This window comes from Chinchilla lanigera, unplaced genomic scaffold (assembly GCF_000276665.1).
Source record: "Chinchilla lanigera isolate Chin_1 unplaced genomic scaffold, ChiLan1.0 scaffold00027, whole genome shotgun sequence".
Lineage (NCBI taxonomy): Eukaryota > Metazoa > Chordata > Mammalia > Rodentia > Chinchillidae > Chinchilla > Chinchilla lanigera.
Window position 1 is genome coordinate 2,014,229 of NW_004955428.1, and position 19,000 is coordinate 2,033,228.

At 41.6% G+C, this 19,000-nt stretch overlaps 1 protein-coding gene across 3 annotated transcripts in view; it reads right to left on the minus strand.

Annotated features, from left to right (window-relative positions):
• Positions 1-19,000, minus strand: part of Slc10a7 (solute carrier family 10, member 7) — a 250,861-nt gene that overhangs the window by 14,888 nt on the left and 216,973 nt on the right. For all 3 annotated transcript variants that reach the window (XM_013515325.1, XM_013515326.1, XM_005386663.2), the window contains one exon: positions 11,208-11,281. In XM_013515325.1, the coding sequence (XP_013370779.1) occupies positions 11,208-11,281 (74 nt within the window). The remainder of the gene's footprint in view (positions 1-11,207; positions 11,282-19,000) is intronic.

Here is a 19,000-nt window from a genome sequence, read left to right on the forward strand (position 1 = left end):
GATGAATAAAAATTTTAGAAGAGATGTCTTCTGACATACAAGAACATGGCAGCTTTGATTTAAGGAGTAAAGATCAGAGTTATTCTTAAGATCCAGCTCTCTTACAAAGCCAGGTTTCTGACATTCATCTTGGGTGGATAATGTCCTAGAAACCCACTCCCCACATTCGTTTGGCCTCAAGGATATAAAAATTGGAAGAAAAGACCTTATTTAGAAGACTTTTAGGGAGAGGAAGAATTTAAGAAAACCCTAGAAGTCTATTCTGGAAATAAGGACATTTTAAAAATCTCTGGGTATATCCCTTGAATAAACATACCTAATCATAAGCATAAAACTTTTATTTCCAAAAACAAGTTAAAACTAATGGGCAAATCTGCTAATCGGTGGGCACAATCTTATCTTGCATTATTTTGGAGATAAAATGGCACATGCATACATACAAATCTACTAAATGAGTCTAATGTAGTGGTTCTGAGACTCTGCTGCACGTTAGAACGGCTGAGTAGTTTTTGAAAACTATGAATCTGGCAGGGTGCAGTGGCACACACCTGTAATCGCAGTTACTCAGGAAGCTGAAGGAGGATTGTGAGTTTGAGGGCAGCCTGGGTAACACAGTGAGACTGTCTCAAAATTAGGCAAATAAAAATAAAAAGGGCTGGAGATGTAGCTCGGCCCACTGTGGGTTTTATTCTTCTCTGGGTTTGAACAAAACAAAGACTACAAGCCCAGGTCTATCCTGAGAAGACATTCTTGGGTGTTGGGGAGGGTTCCCGGAAAGTTGCAGGTGGGTCTGATATGAGCCAGGTCTGCGACCTGGGGAGCAAGAGGGCTTGATACAGACAGGTATCCTGTGCCATTTCTGCCATTTATTCACCGTGTGAACAAGGATAACTTATGTGACCTCTCTGAGGCATGACTGACCTCCCAACCAACCCTAACTCTTCTGCAGATCGGTTGTGAAAGTGACAGAGAACAAGGCAAGTAAGTGCCTGGCAGTGCCCAGGATATAACAGGTACCAAATAAATGCCAGCATCATCTTTCAACATTTCAAAATGTCTTCATGTCTAATTTATGATTTAATGCCCATCTCTACTTTGTGAGACAGAAGAAAAATATGGGCTTGCAAGGCTGGATGTCTGCATGTCTGGCTGATTTAGTCTTTTGTATCATTTTATTATCAAATAATTCCACATCCTCTCTATCCTCTGGGGAATATCAGGTTTTGAATTGCTTGTATCTTCCCACGCCCTGAGTGATACCATCCTGTCTAGCAGCTTAAAATAATATCTATAGGCTAAGAACTCCAGCCTGGACCAGACAGACTGTACTAGATGCGGGAAAGAACCTCATACTTAACACATTCAAAATAGAACTTTTGATCTGCTCCCACATCTCTTTTCTACCACAAAAATCTGTTTCGCTGCAGCCTTCCTTAATCTAGTAGACAGCAACTCCATCTTTCCAGCCCTCAGGCTAGACCTCTTTTCTTCTTCCCTCTCTCTCTCACTGCCTTATCCACAAGTTAAGGAAGGAAAGGTTTATTTAGCTCACAGTTTATGGAGGTTTCAGTCCAGAATCACCTGGCTCCAAAGCAGGGTGGCATGGCAAAGGGGCAATAGTTCATGGTGGTAGAAGTCGGCAAAAGTAACAAAAGCAAAAAGGAGGGAGAGCAAGCCTCTTTTCCTCCCTTATATTGTATGCAGGCTACCCGCCCTAGGGTGGGTGTAGCAATTACACCATCTCTGTGGTCTCTTCCTGCACAGGCTCAGGGTGTTTACAAAGTGAGGCCCCTGGCCACCTGCTGAGTCACTTAGTTAAACTTCTAAACTTCTCAAGCTGACACAAAGAATCAACCATTACAACATCCTAGAGGGTAAACAGCTACCATAGGGCATGTCTTCTAAGCTAGGGTGTAGAACTGCTGAGTTACTTAGTGAAACTTCTAAACTTCTCAAGTTGACACATTGTATCAATCACTATAATTACATACAGGTCCACCTCTTCTGCAGTTTCTGTTGTAAAAATATAGTCAGACTCCAAGGCTTCTCACCTCTTCCGCTGTAATATGTTTGACTAAATCACTCTACACTCTTGTTTAGATTGAGAACCTCTTACCTAGTCTTCCTGATTCTCTCTACTGCATTCTCCCACCCATGCAATTCCACTTATTCTTAAGTGAAGCTACAGAGATCCCTTTGTCCATTCAAGACCCTCTCATTCCTTTTGAAGGGTAAGTTCTTTCAATGGCCAGCTGGGCCTAACTGAGTGTTGCAGGCCCTCCACCTCTGCTCATGACCTTCTACCCCTTTTGCTCCAACTCTCTCTCTCTCATTCTGTTCCTTCAGTGTTGGCCTCCCTTCCCTCCCCAACATGCCAGGCACACCCATTCTTCTACTGGACCCTCTGATTAGAATCTCCCTCCCCTAAACATCCACATGTTGCTCCCTCTTTTCTTTAGGTCTTTGATGCAATGTGACCTTGAGCCTGAAACCTTCCTACCTCCACTGACTCTACTCTCCTTCCCACCACCATCTGGTGTGCCATATTTCCAAAGTTTTGTCTGCCTATTCTCAGGACTGCAAGTTCAAGTCCTGGCAACTTAGTGAGACCCTGCCTCAGAATACTCAAAAAATAAAAGGGGCTCATTGTACCTCTGTGGTCTAGAAAGTGCTTTGCACATAGTAGGCACCAAATGAGTATTCATTCAGTGAATGAATGAATCAACCAGACTGTGTTTTAAAGGCATCTTTTCATTATCCCCTTAAAAACAGCACCTGCAGCAGTCAGCTGTGGGATGCATCACCACTAGAGTATCACGGATGTGCTCCATTTTGTATAGATGACAACTCCACACCTGCTGGCTTCCTGGGGCCCAACCACCTTTCAACTTGTGTCCAGTTTTGTCTGTTCCTGCCCCCAGAGTGACTTGTCAGAAACCTACTGTGGATCCCACAGCTTTAAACAACGGGCAGCTATCTTTTGTTGCTGACTGGGCTTGTTTGGATGTGTCTGTAGGCGGAGATGAAGAGGGTTGTGTGTCCACTTGCTCTGCAGCTGTAAATTTACTTTTTTCTTTATTCTGTAAAGAAGCATAGGGCTGGCTGTCAGTAAATACAACCTGTACAACCTGGTCAGTAGTGTCTGGTTCAGTTAAGGGAACTTCTGGGAAGGGACATGACCAACTAAGTAACTGGAGTGCTGCAACTCTGGAATTCTGCTCTTCACCCGTCTCTGCTTGCATGATGGAGTGGCAGAACTTCAAGTGAATGGAGTCTTCTGGAGGAGTTTTCACTTCAGACACAGCAAACATGTATTGTTCTGTGTCGCACATTTTAGTACTTCTACAGGCAAACTTCCTACATATTAGTTACAGTAAGCAAACCCTTCTGCAACTGACACTGAACGCACTGATGAATAGGAAGTCCTTGGAAGTGGGTGATTGCTGGCTCTCCCGAATATGGCAAAGCCTCATCAGAAAGACCAGATGTAGGACAATAAAAATGTCTTTTTACTCCTTATGGAATTTCCCCAAGGGGTCTATATGACTTAGGGCACACGAGTGGATCACTAATGTGTATAGGTCATCTCTGTATTGCTACTTTTGGCTATCACAGGGTGTATTTTAGTTTGAAATAGATACAAAAGTATGGAATAAAAAGCTTCTGGCACTGAGAGCTGACACAAAGCAGCATATAGTGACAGTTGTCATATAGTTTAAGGTGCCACTGTATAATGTATAATGTGTGGGATTTTCCACATCTCTTTGGCACTAAGCTATAGCATAACAACTGCGGGTAGAACTCAGCTGTGGTAAAGGTGACACATGGAAACACTTCATTCAGACTGATACAGCAGCAGACAGTTGAATGACACTCAGCTATTTCCACAGGACTGGTGGTGTGATAGAAAGGATCTGGGCTTGTTTAATTAATTAGTTGATTATTGCTGCACTGGGGACTGAACTAAGGGCCTTATGCAATCCAGGCAAACACTCTGCCACTGAACTACATCCCAATCCCAAAACATGGGCTTTGATGTCAGAGAACTGGGATCAAATCCTGCCTGTGCCATCTATCTACCAACTCAGCCAGGGACGGCGAATTGTTTAGAGCTTTCACAGATCACAAACAGCCCGCTGCAGCATGTGTGCCATAGGTTCACCACCACTGAACTAGGTGACTGACTGATCTTACCTTAGCAACCTTTAGTTTCCACATCTGCTCAAGATGAGGTTGAAATAACTATCTCAAAGGGTGGCTGGAGTTCAAGCAAGACAGTGTCTATGAAATGCCCAGTGTAGTATCTGGCACAGAGCCACCTCCATCCCTAGGATAGCTATTAGGGTTACTACTGTTGTTATCATCATTCAGTGAGTAGAATCCGGAAAAGTATTGTTCAGTTCAAATGTAGTAATCTACAGACTGACCAGGGAAGGGCCTGTCCCTGAACCACTCAGGATGAGGCCCAGAGCCCTTCTAACGTGAGTGTGGCAGCTGCTGAAGATTGCAGTGGGAACAGAGCCCTCCTGCCTGACACTGCCCAGACCTCTGTGCTGTCACGTGGTTACGAGTGTCCTGGATACGGCTCTAACTTCTAAACAGCAGCCCTGTCTCCTGTTCCCTTTTCCAATCTGCTCACAACATCTACTGCTTTGTGAGAGTCTTTGAAAAATCATATCCTTCCCAAAAGGGATTTATATAAGGATAGCTATAATATATATAGAAGGAGAACTATCTTAGAATAGCAGGCATTCCGAAATTATTTTAAATAAGCTTCAGTGTTACTCTTTGCCTGCCAGGAAGAATGAACCTCTCCTCAGCAGTGAGTGATGGTGCGACATAGATGCTTTTCTTTTGTTTGGATCATGCTTCACGAAGGACTGGCACCCTTCCAACGCACATGCTGTGGTCTAACCAGATGGACACAAAGAACTCAAAAGGATGTCTGAGGTTAGGCAAAAATATGGGAGTTCCCCCTACAGGTTAGAATAACTGGAGCCAGGCGTCCATCCTTCCTCATCTGGACCAGAGGCACACCCTGCAACTGTGGAATGAGGAAGGAGGAGATTCTTGGAATTCAGGGTCCAGGCCTATTTAGGTTCTTTTAGTTTTTAAGAAGTTTTATCATTTACTTATTTTTATACAGTATTTAATAGTGTGTCATGAGAATTTATGTTCTGACTATCTCCTTTTGACTGATGGGCTACGAGTATCTGAAACTAGGGTATACCACGGCCAGGCCAATGTAAAACAACAACCAGCCATCCAAAGTGGACTCAGACTGGTTTCCACTGTATCAAAAGCACTTTCACAGACCTCGAGTGGATGTCTTGCTAGGTCCAGAACTTCCTGAAGGACTTGGGTTCGTCAGCCAAACTTTTGGAGCCTGGGGTAAATAATGAGCCAGATTTCATACTTTAATGTATAAGATACACTCTTCAAGTGTATGCTTCCAGGATCTTACCCTTAAAAATTCTGAATCAGACTTTAGCCTACTAACCTTTGTTATGGTTGATACATTGTGTCAACTTGAGAAGTCTGAAGTGACTCAGCAGGTGGCCAGGGGCCTCACTTTGTAAACACCCTGAGCCTGTGCAGGAGGAGGCCACAGAGATGGTATGATTGCTACACCCACCCTAGGGCGGGTAGCCTGCATATAATATAAGGGAGGAAAAGAGGTTTGCTCTGCCCCCTTTTTGCTTTTGTTATTTTTGCTGTGTTCTACCACCATGAACTGTTGCCCCCTCTGCCATGCCACCCTGCTTTGGAGCAAGCTGATTCTGGACTGAAACCTCCATAAACTGTGAGCTAAATAAACCTTTTCTCCCTTAACTTGTGGATATTGGGTATTTTGTCTCAGCAAGGAGAAAAAAGTAACTAAGACAATCCTATAATCTATTTGGTTACTTTTATTTTTTGAGGAACCAATTTGCTGTAATTTTGAGGACTGTCCTTTGGGGAATGCTAATTCTATGGTGGCCACGTCAGGGCCCAAGATTCTACAGTTAATTACTTAACTCCTTCAAAATTAGAGAATTACCAAATGACAGACCTAGAAGGGCCCCGGCCATATCCAGCCCAAGTGCTCTCCAGCCAGTGGCCCCGAGGACTGAGAAGTTTCGAAGCACAGGGCTTTCTGGGCACTTTGCTGAGGCTCAGCACAGTGGCCAGTACTTTGAATGATGTGACTCGGCAAGTTATTAGTCATTCTGAACCTCACTTTCCTTATCTGAGGTGACTGCAGGAGTGATATGAGCTGGTGCGTAACTCCCAGATCCTTCCAGGCAGAAAATGTACCATGGCCAAAAGAAGTTTAAGGTAGGTGAAGGCTGGCTCCACAACCCAGCCAGAAGGCTTTATGGAAAGGAAGTTGCCCCCATCCAGGGACCATTTAACTCAAGATATATCAGCAGTCATGCCCAAAAGTGGTCAGTGCAGCCTATCCTGAAAGCTGGCAGCCCCAGCTCTGTCCTTTCAGGGTTCTCTAGCACCTGTTTCATGTCCCTTCCCACCTGAAATGGGGCTCCTAAGGCCCATAGACAGCCACATTCTGGGACAACTGGAGCTGCTTGCAGTCAGCTCAGGCAGCCACCGCTCCTTCTTACCCTGGATGGACACAGAACTGGTAGGGATCAAGCCCCACCACATTCCTGAGGATTTTATATGCATGCTTCTAATTTGCTAGATGCTTTCAGCAAGTGGAAGTATTACCAAAGTTTCTAGGCAGTCCGAGTGTCAGTGAGAACCATTTATGACATTTACCATGTAAAGTAACACATCAGTAATTTCACCAATCGAAGCCTATTTCTAAAATCATTATGCTGACCAGTAAATCTCTAGCTGACAGAGGGATGGCTAACAGAAGTATTTGTTGTACTGCCCATGGAGAATTTCCTTTCTGACGGAACAGTAGCTGAACACTCCAGTGAGAATTTCTATTAGAGCAACTGGCTGTTCCTGGTGCCGAAGTCTCAATTTAAATATTCCTTTCAAGAACACCTTTTTTTGCATACACAGTAAAGAAACAATTATCTCATACGGCAGAAATATTAGTCATGGGTTCACAGGGACTTAAAACTGGAAGAAATCTCAAGTTATTAGTTGTGCAGCGTCTGACTGTACTGATGGGGACACCAGACCTACAGTGGTTAACTGATTTCTTCCAGTTTTCAGTGAAATAATTGGAATTTGAACCCAGACCAGAATCAAGTATCATTCTCTTTCCTGAATCCTTTGTCTACCCAAAAGGTACTTTAGCTCAAGGCATAGTTGCTTATCACAGTTCAGCTGTGACCACAGAACCATAATAAAGCATGAACAATGTGAAGAATAAATGCTTTGGCTGGGCTTTTACACAAGTGTCTGTAAAGGGCAAAATATGCTGAACTTTTAGTAAGCACTGATTGTGACACTGGATTTAAAATTTAAATAGAATGCACTTGATCAACATGCAGTACATTTATGAGCCAGTACTCCACGATGAATATATTCATTATATATCGCAAACATATACCAATTAAAAAAAGAAATGCTTTTCTAAGTAAGAAAACTTGGGATTATCATTACTGGACACATTTGTCACGCACTGAGATTATGTACTTACATTCTGGTACTTAACACCATTACAAACACAAATATGTACTTGGTTTAAGGACTTCAAATATCCTGAACCATTATCTTTCTAAATATATTGAGAAAGTTTTCTCCCTATATTGAAATTCCAGATAGGCAAAGTGATTTGAAGAGAAAAAGATCAAGTCCACGGTATATCTTGGATCAGGTTTTGTTCTTGACGAAATCTATTGACTGTGCACCGAGACATTTGTAATTAGGATACAAGCTGTCCTTCAATCTCTGCTATGTAAAATATCTTCTCATTATTACACAAGTATTGCCACTAAAATACAAAATAATCTGGGAGAATTCATGGCTTCTATGGCAACCCACAGCAAGGGATACTGTCTGAACAAAATATAAAATTGCCTCTAACACTGACTTGAACTATAGGAGTGCAGCACATGAGCCCTGTTGTATTGTTTTAGATGAACACAGTGATAGCCCTGTGCTTCCTTCAAGCCTCGTCTTTCTTACTGAATGAACTCCAGGGAATGGCATCATGTCAGGCTTTCCAGATGGATTATGTGGAGCCATAGCTCAATGTCATTTTCAATAGGAAGCCTCATAATTAAAGGTCAAATAGTCACTTCATCTGCAATCAATCAATAGAAAAAGTACTAATACAAAGAACTAATCAATCAATGGCAAATGCACTAATAAAAGCAATGAATCAAATTCAGCATGTGTGTAGATGCAAGTTCTTGGAAGGGACTGAGACAGGGCAAAGCAGAAACAGTAAAATAAACCAAAGTTATACACTGAGAGAATTTTCTGGAAGCTTCTTAAGCAAGAGTTCTCATCTTTGGTTCATTAGTTACATGGATAACACCTGCACTACAGACATTTATTCTTAAATACAAATAGTGGGTATAATAATAAATAGCAATTTATAAGCTTCACTTAATGTATTCTATCTAAAATATATGCATGTCTCTATGTGTACATATATACGTAAAATTACTAGAAGAAATATGACAGTGATTACAAAGGGGAAAGATATTTTTAAAGTGCCAAACAGTTACATTATAATCTGTTGTATCTCATTTTTATGTGAGATGTGAAAGAAATTATTCTCTACGTGGTATTTCATCCTATTTTTTGGAATATGAATTTTTCACACTGAACGCGGTATTCTTCCAACTCCATTCAGATAAGAACTTCCACTAGCATAATGATTAGCCTGTAGCTCAGGTCACCAAAAGGCAGATCCTCTATACTAGTGTCATCAGGTTTGCAGTGAAAGGAAATATGCACTGGATCTTGGGAAAATGCACACAGTAAATTTATAGAGCTTAACAAGCCTATTCGGCAGTCATGTCCAAATGCCCCTTGGTGTATCTGGAAGGGTGATCTCTCTCACCCATGGAAGCAGCAAAGAGGCCATTTTCAAAAATGCTAACAGAAGAGAAGACAGACGTGACTAAGAAATGGCAGGATATTAAGGTTGAAGATAAAATTTTCTAAACTTACAGATAAAGAAATAGGCCAAATCAAGTATTTAAATCTTAAAGTTCCAAGAGAATTTAAGCCTACCATGTTACGAGTAGCTAAGGATTTCTACTACGTGGTTAAGAGACACCACACTAACATCTTACTGGAATACCATATTGGTGGACTGCAGTATCTATTTCATGAGTGGACACTACAAAAGCAAACAAAAATCCAACCCCTTTTCCAGCAAAACAACTATTTCTTTCTTCTGAGCACCCATCTGCTGGTTTAAAAGTTAGCTCTCAGAATGTTTAAAGGACAAAGGAGTATGACCTTGAGATTAAGCAAAATGACATGCAAGAAAAGAGAAAAAGGGTTGAATACGGAGGCATTTTACTTATACAGAAAAAAAAGAATACTGATCACACTGCAGTGTGACTGCTTCTCACACTCTGTTCCACACAGCCAGCTTTAGCACCGAGAACATCTTGGAGAAACAAAATTGTCCAGTTTGGTTTTCCTGTCAAAAGCAAATCTCGTTGAGGGGGTCAGGCTCAGCAGCCCACTGTAGAAATGCAGAAATGTATCTGGGGCAGGCAGGGTTCACTGCGACGTAAGGACCTCAGGTCTGCACTCTGTACGTCTGCCCGTAGACTCCCTACCTTTGTGTAAGTGCTGTAGTTTTTAGAAGCCCTGGAACACCACAGATGGTATCCACAACAACATATGAAAAAGAAGTATGGAGATGGGTTCTTTGGGGTCAACAACTAAACCACATTTGTTACATAAAAATCTACAAGACAGAAGTCAGGGAACTGGAACTCTAGAAGCGGTAACAGTTAACAGTTCATAACGAATACTAGCTACTGTTCATCGAGGCCCACCAAATGCCAGGAAGCACAGCAAGCTCTTTAAGGGGATAGCTCATTTAGTTCACAGCAATCTATGCACAGTACAATTACTACACGCATTCTGTTATGAATTGCCTATCTATTAATTGCCAAGTGCTAGATGCTTAACAATGTTTTTCTTTAGTTTTAATGATACTTACAAAGTAATCTGACACACATAAAAGCTAAGATCCAGGAAGTTAACTGAAAATCAGGATTGGAGTATGGCTTTCAAAGCTCCTTCAACTTTAACTTGATGATTACGAAGAAAAGCCAAACAAACACACTGTTCATTTATTTGAATAATCTGAAGCCCTAGATAGCAAACAGCAACTGCTCCTTCAAGAGCTTGTCCAATTTCTAAATCACTTTGCAAACTTGGGATGACTAAGACTCTATCAGAGAAATATGTTTAGAATTAGTAAAACAATTGTGAAATTTCTTTTTTCTTAAATTTCTAGGTAGAATTTCTTTAATCTGACCAAACTAAGAGAAATGTCATGATTCTTCATTCTTTTAAGTGTGCGCCAAAATATGGAGGGATTGTTAACAGGAGTTTTTGCCACAACACGCCTACTACCACAAGGACTTTGTGAATGATGAGTATTTTAATAAAGTTGCTGATTACTTAATGACTTTTAGCGAGTAAAAACATAGATTCTGGATGCCTAAGAGGTTATTGGAATAATGGCACTAAATTAGATAAAGCAAAGTAGAAAACAACACTTTTGCTCTTAAACTATTTTTGTCCATTAAATAAATGTTTATTTCACTTGTACTGTTAATCCAACTGCATTAATGATAACTATACTATGTGTTTTTTATTAGAACACATAACATTTGAAAATGAATTTCAAATTAACATCAATATCCAATTAGGGTAAAATTATTTTCACCTTGCTTTGAGCAGCCAGAAAGGAAGTGAGGCTCTCTGTGGGTGATTCTAGGACATTCCAAAGCAAAGTTTTCAGGAGCTGTCTTCCCACTGACATCCCCACCCCACCTGGTTCTAATAATTCTGCAGTCTTGTTTTTTATAAAAATTGAAAATATGATTATAAATTAAACAAAATCCAACACTATTAAATTTGGCCACTCAGAAGTTGGTTTGATCAAATAATTATGCCAAAGCCATGACCCACCTTCACTTTGCTGTCATTCTTTATCTGACAGAATGCACAATACCCCATGGCAGGGAACAGAGTTTCAGAATCTTAAAATGTGACTCTAGGTGGGTAATACGCAGTCTTTAATTGTGTGAATCACTTACCCAGTGTGAGGGATTTGTGTGTAGAGCAGAAGATGATAGCCACTGTGTCTGCTGGTGTAAACCCCGAGTTATTCCTGTGGGCCAAACAAACAAAACAAAATGAAACAAAAAACATTTTTTAAAAAAGAAATACTTGTCAAAAAGTCTATTTAACACACCCTAAATTACATTTGTCTTACATTAACATCCCCTTGATCAATTCTGGTGATAGAAGTAATTCTAGGCCAAAGTGTATAGAAGTCTGAATTTCTTCGTAGAGAGCATTTCTGATCCAATCATCCATGGGAAGGAGAATCATTGAAAAAGTGTGTTGGGGGGCGGGGCTTCTAGGCTCACATGTATAACCAGTGCGTGGTGGTGCAGGACTTTGAGAAAATAATGCAGCAACAAGCTTTCTTCAGTGAAGTCTCTAGGTTATCACCTGACATTACCCATCAGATTGAAAGAATTAATTTATTTCCAAAAATCTCTGAATAACAACACTTTCTTATGGCAGCAATCAGACAATTGACAGGATGTTGTAGCAGAAAAACAGAAATAATCATTTTTTTGAGCAGGTCTTTGAGGTATTAGGCAGTTCCCAAAGGTCAAGTCCCAAAAGTAGGTGAAACAATACTCTATTTACAGAGGAGAATACTAAGGCACACAGGATTCAAGTCGAGCCTAGCTCCCTTGCTTGTGCTCGTACCTTCAAAGTCCTACTGTTGTTTTATAACAGGTTAAACAGGAAAAAAAACTCACTTCATCAAAATTGATTAAATATTATGGAGGCTCAGCACTGTTGGCTGGATACTGTAATGTCATTTTCTCTGCTAGATTATAAAGGTTTAGAGAATCACCAGCCAAAAGGAGAGTAATTATTACTATTGTGCCCTTATATTTCAGAAACTATTCCTTTCTGCAGAGCCAGGCTTTGATGGTACGGTGAGTGTATTCATTCTCTGTCCTCATCTCTGACAAAACAGCTCAGAGAAACACGATGCTCTGCTGAGAGTCCACATTTCTCTGAGAAACCTCATCACCATGCACGACTTTTGTTGCCATAAGTTTTAATCCTTATTTAGGAAAGGCCCGAAATAGATCCCATATCCTGTTTTCTTTGTTGGCTTCTCACTGGAGGGAAGAAGGACCCTCTCTTCCCCCTCGTACTATGTGCAGGTATCAGGAGGGTATTTAAACAGCCCTTGCTCTCCTTACTCTGCAAAGACACACATTTCCGCTTCCCAACCACCTTCCTTCCAGCTCTTTCCTGATACCAGCTGAATCTCTGGTATCTCACCTCAGGTGAGGACCCTCCACAGACCTGTGTCACTTGAGTGTAACGAGACTGCTTTAGGGTTTCTACAGCTGATTCTCAGATGTACACTGGGATGTTACTTTTGCTATTTAAACACTGCACTGCATGATTGACATCTCTATCTCTTTTTCTTCATGGTAGGCCTGTGAGGGAGGGAGCTCTGCACATACAGGGGCTGGGAGCAGAGAAAGGAGTGCTGATAAATGCTCTGCATAAAAAAAAAGGCAAAGGAAAAAGGGGGGGAAGAGACACAAAAGAGAGAGAGAGAGAGGAGGGAATGGGAGAAAAAAAAAGAAAAAAAGAGAGAGAGAGACAGGGAGACAGAGACAGAGAGAGACCTCTGTCAGAGACAGAGACAAAGAGAGATCTGCCACTGGAGGAGGATCACCTCTAGTGTGGCAGATGATGATGGCGCACACAGAGCCTGCCAGGAGGGAAGGGAAGAGAAACTGCAGTTTGGGGTTGGGGTGCAGCATCCTCCGGCAAAGAGCTGCTTTTCCGGCTGATTTGTGTGCAGGGACACTGGCTTGTGACCAGGAGAGTGGACCTGGCAAGCTGGGCTAAGGGAAACTGATGAAGGACTTGGGACAATGGAGTGACACAATCAAACCTGTGCTTCAGAAGTAACTACAGAGCCCAGCATAAAGCTGACGCAAGGCCAGTCAGGAAGCAGGGAGCTAGAAGGGCCTGAAGACGTGCCGGAGATGGGAATAAGCCACACGAAGTTAGAATACACAGATCTTGTCAACTGTTCAACTGTATGCAAGGTTTTCTCCAACAGTAAGGCTCTGGGGAAAGGCACACTTGACTTTCTATCTAGATCTTCCTTTTGCCTGTATATATAAAGGGGGCTAATACTGCCTGCTCGTTAGGGTCATTGTGAAGATGAACGCAGATATCTGCTAAGAATGTGGCCTGTTATAAAGGATGCGCGCTGGTTGATATTTTAATTTTTGTTATTGTTTGGAAAGAGGAGGAATTAATGACGCTGGAAACTGGGAACACAAGACTGAGGAGCATGATGGCTTTAAAGGGAAGAGAGAATGGAAGAGGGAGCCCAGGGGGACTCGGGAGGAGGCCAAGGGGAGAATGCTGGGTGTGTGGTAGTGAGAGGGGACTGAGTTTTCTGTAAGTCTGGTGGAGAGAAGAAAAGGCTCACAGGAGATCTGAACATGATTACGAAGAGCGAAGACACAGGTGACATGAACAACCAGTGACCCAGGTGTCCAGAGAGGCCCAAGATGTGACTGAAGGGTGAACTGCAGAGGGAAGTTCCCCACAATCTCTGAGCTTGAAGCAAAAGCAGACACAATAGGTGGGAAATATGGACGTTTTTCTAGGTAGAGAATGGCAAAGCAGAGGCAACTTCAGTCAAAGGTTGTACTTCGGTTGTAAAGTGTAAGGCATTGTACTTATCTATAGAGTTGAGTGATACTGAGGCCTGGGAACTGAAGAAATTAGAAAAGTTGGAAACGGGGACTATGACAGTCAATTCCCAGTGAATTGTGCGGGTCTGGAGGCTCACTGTGACTACAGGACACAGCGCAGATGTGCAAATGAGTTGGGGTGATCCCCAGAAAAGCCTGTGGCATCAGTAACACTAGAGGCCTCTTCAGTCTTTTGCTGCCTTTGGTCATAACCAGTCCTGGTCACATCTGGACTCATGCAGTTCGGTTTTCTTCCTGGAGAGTCTGGCAGTATTCTCCTCTAGAGAACTTGGTTCTACCTGAACTTGCTCTTGTCCAGGTTTCTGAACATTTCTAGTGTGTCCAAGTCTCTCTGGTCAGTGGCACTCTGATTTCACGGTTCTGGGGCTTGCCGTCACTCACTAGGGCAGCACTGAGAATGTGGGTGAAGAAGCTACTGACAGGGTTAGCTTGCTTGTCCTGTTCCATGCAAGGGTACTGAAGCTAGGCCCACTCGGGTGGGGACACTTCTGACTTGGGTAAAGGGGAACATTTTCTACGGTTCTGCTGATGCAACTCCACAGTGTGGAAGGGAGGATCCCAACAGTAGGGAATGTTTACAGTCAATGCCATTTCCTTCTTCAAGAGGGCGAACTTCAACTCTAGCCATACAGCAACCGTCCATATCACACTCTCACAGTCTCTTTTTTTTTTTCGGTACCAGGAATCGAACTCAGGACCTTGTGCTTGCCAGGCAGGCACTTATGCCACTGAGCTATATCCCCAGCCCCCTCATAGTCTGTCTCAATGGGAAAGTTCACGGAGCAGATGCCCATGTAGCCCTCCACTCATGACGACAGTGAGCGGCCACAGCAGTGAACACAGCTGAACACTCTTCTAGGTGCCTCCTTCTCCTTCTCAGCACAGCCGTAGAAGGCAGATGGCATTACTGTTCTGCTTTTTCCACAAGGGGAATGTGAAGCACAGAGAGCATAAGTGGCTTCCTTAATGTCACACAGCAAGGAAGTAGGTTGCCCCAAACTTTGGAGACCAGTTTGCCTTCTCAGAAAGAATATATAAAAAAACAAAAAGAAAAAAACACTAAATATTACAACATAATTTAACGGGTGAGAGCAGCTACCTCGGTCAGCAACCTGCTCTCAGCTGTCACTGTTGAGGGTGGCTTCACGGCACAAGACCAAGACAGTGTACAGGAAGTCGGTGTCCTGAACGTGATATTTAAGCAGTGACAACTCCAATTAGTTTTAGTGATGAACATCTCTATTGTGTCTGCTCATGTTCTTGAAAGGAATCGCATTATTATTTATTTTCTAACTCTACCTTATCTCTTTTTAATACTGATTTTCTTTTTATCCTGTTTTTATAATTCTTTTGATCACTTTGGCTTCCCTGGAGATGTTTATTTCCTTTTCTTCCCAAGTGGTCTTTTTATTCTCTCTGACAAAGCTTTCAATCAGTGTTCTCCACATAATATTTATTTTGCCTTCCTCTGTGGTACTCACAGAGGAAAACATGTCAGGTTTTACTAGTGGAATCACAAAATGTAGAACAGGAAAGGCCCTCGGAGGGAGTTCTTTCTAAACCCGTTGTTTTTAGAGGAAGAAACTTACATGTGAGATACTTTTCTTTGTTAACCTCTGCACTGTTGTTTTGTCTTTGCTCATTTTTGGAGGAAACCTCATCAGTCGTTAAGCCGTGTGCCACAAAGCAGGTTACCAAGGGCTGCCATGCTTAGCTGCCTTATCTGGAAATGGTAGAGACTGGCCACCGAGAACGTCTGTCTGATGTGCTTTCCCTCCTTCCCTTCCTCCTTCCGCCTCCTTCTGCCCACCTTCCTTCTCCCAGGGCTGTGGCGAGGGGCCCACCGAGACACTGGGCTATAGGAGCAACACAACTACTTGAATATTTGTCTTCCTCCTTATCTTTTCATAGGGGTTCTTTTGTCACTTTAGTGCATGCTTCTCTTACTCTAGTTATCAACCTACCAAACTGTCTTTTACATATTTTTTGAAAAAGTTCCAATTTGTGCTTTTTCTAATTTTTTTCAACATTTTTTTTTAACTTTGACTATTTCCCCAAATTGCCGTAACTGTAGGTCACTATGGATAGTTGACTTGGTTTGATGAACTTATTTCCTAGAAACTCTTGACACAGATTGTATTACAAAGTTAGACTAGCTAATTCCCTTTCTTTTCTTGTTAGTTTTTGATATAATACAACCTACTTTAATATAATAATAAGCATCCTAAGGTAGCTAACATTTATTCAGCACATATGTACATACATATATTTATGCATAATGCTGAGGGCTTTATGTGCATATTATTTAATTCTTCCATGTTCCTATGATATAGGTTCTATTACTGTCTCAATTTTACAAGTAAGGAAACTGACAAAAGTCATAAAGTTATTAAATAGAGCTGAAACCCATGTCTTTCTGATTCCAGCTTTGGAATTTTGCACCCTGACAGTTTTGTAGACAGATAAATGACTCTTAAATTTACTTTAAATACTCAGCACAACAGGACAGTACATCTAAGAAATGCTAAGGGAAGCGTAATGTAGCAAGAAAGCTGAACCCTCCTTCCATTATTGGAACACAATAGCCCCTTGCGTAACAGGTCAATTTCCATGCTGAGATTCTTTTTTTTTTTCCATTTGACACCCTAAATTGGGTTTAGATATATTAGATTTATTGCTTAGGGAAAAAAATGAAAACATATAGGGCATGTCACTTTCACCAACTTCAGGTAGGAAAGAACCAAAGCTAGGAAAAGAAAATGGAATTCAACAGAGTAAAATCAATGAGTCCTAGTTCAAATTCTTGGAGCCTTTGATGAAACTGTTTAGAATTCAGCTCAACTCTTTCAGTGAAATTCTCTAACTATAACAAGTATTATGAATTTTAAAAGTAATTAAAATAATCTAGAGCAATGGACAAAGCATAGAGAAATACTTTTGGAAATGTCAAATGGAAATGGATTTCAGTCCTAAGTATACTATCTGATTTTAGTTACGTTATTAAACTACTACAATCTGATTTTAGGCAAGTTAGTAAACTAAACTACCGTAAGTTTGGGTCCTTATCAGTAAAATAGCAGCAAAGAGGCCAAATATCATAGTCTTGCCATCACACTCACAGGAAATACTATGTGGACCGTTCCTAGGTATCTTTCGTTCTTCCAATAACTTTCAGCAGCTATGAGGCCTCTCAGCAATAAAACAGATGAAAGCCATCTTCTAAACTTTGTCCCTCTGAAAAGTTTTAGTGGCTCACTTTGAGACTATTACCTTGGAACTTGATTATCATTGTTCCATAGTCTATGGTTTAATAAAGAATGTGTTGACTGACAGCGGGTCAAGGAAGTTCAAAGCATAACAGAATTTCAGGGAAGGTAAAACAGGTGGCAAAGGAAGATCTCCAAACCAAGGGTACTAGGAAAGAGCAGTCTACTGCGTGCTGAAAACTGTTAATTTTAAGTCAACTGGTTGTGACATCCTTTGCCCACTGTCTTCCTTTGGCAACCCCAGGACTTTCTGATTGGCACTGCATCTTTTCAAGGAATTTTTCAGTTAATTTTATAGGATGCTCACTGCGTCCCACTTATATGACAGGATGAACAGGCCTGATTACTACCTCCACCAAAAGGACTAGTAAACAAACAGTCACGGACAGGCAAACATCTTTTCGAAGATGACATGACAAGCTATTCACCAAAAGAACTTTAAAATAGATCTTTCTTTCAGACTAACCCAAGTGAGTCATATTTTCTCTGTGACTCAATATCTCTAGGTTTTATTTTTCCTTCATAAATCAAAACCCTAAGCTTGGGAAAATGCTTCAAATGACATCTATCAGTACGTTTTTATTGACTGTTTACAATCAGCCTAGTGCTATACTAAGTGCTATGAGGGCCCAAGGGCTAACATGACACCTGAGCCTATCTTCCCAGGCCCAGATTTCCCAGGCCCAAATAATACCAACAGAAGAAGTTGCTTTTTGAAGAAGATTTCAAAAAGCCTCCTCAATAGCCTAAGCTGTTACGTTCTGGTAACTCACTGGTCTTTCAGTCAGTCTGGCTCAAGCCCACCTGACCAGTGACTAGTGTTACTTTTAATCTTCCTTTACTATTGTCCCATTAAATCATACCAATGGCTTAAATAATATCTATTGAGGCCATGCATGATGCCACATGCCTCTAATCTAGCAGTTGGGAAGAAGAGGCAGGAGGATTGCAGTGAGTTCGAGGTCAGCCTGGGCTACACAGTGAGTTTAAGGTTGGCCTGCACTGCATAGTGAGACCCTGTCTCAAAAAAAAAAAATCCATTATATAAATAATACCAACAGAAGAAGTTGCATTTAAGGCAAACCTTTAACAACAGGCAAGTGAAACTAAGACATGAAGACCAATGCGGGTAGCCTAAGCGAGGGAAGGAAAGGGGTTCTTTCGGGGAACAGCAATGATTTTACCTCAACCTCATGCTTAGGCAGCATGAATGCTAGTGGGGATACCTCAGATTGCATTTAGACAGGAGGGCCTTGCATTTAAGAAATTAACTTCATTGCAGGCAATGGTCAACCAGTGAGGATATCTGATAAGAGAATGATTACCGGAACTTGGAGTCACTGGAAACAATGTGAAATGGAGAGGAAAGGTTGGGCCTAAAAATGGAGTTACTGGTAAGATATACACTGCAATAGACTGGACCAGTGAGGTACCAAGAATCTGAATTAGGGAAGTGGCTAGGGGCAAGAAGAAATATTACAAATATCACAAAATTAGGGTTAAGGCATTTAAAAAATGATGTGAAAGATTCCAGCCTGAGTAACACTGAGGATGGTACTTCCATAAAAAATAAGTAAAGAAACAAAAGAAGAAGAGCAAGTTTTGGGCGAAAACTTTTAATTTGACTTTGAGTATCTTGAGCTAAGAGCTTGTTAAGTCTGTCAGATGAAATTAACTAAGTGGTAAGGAAAACATCACCCTGAATCTCTCCAACAGTACGAAGCGGCCAGCTCACGCCAGAAGAATGGAGGAGGCTGTCTAAGCACATGACGTGGACAGATG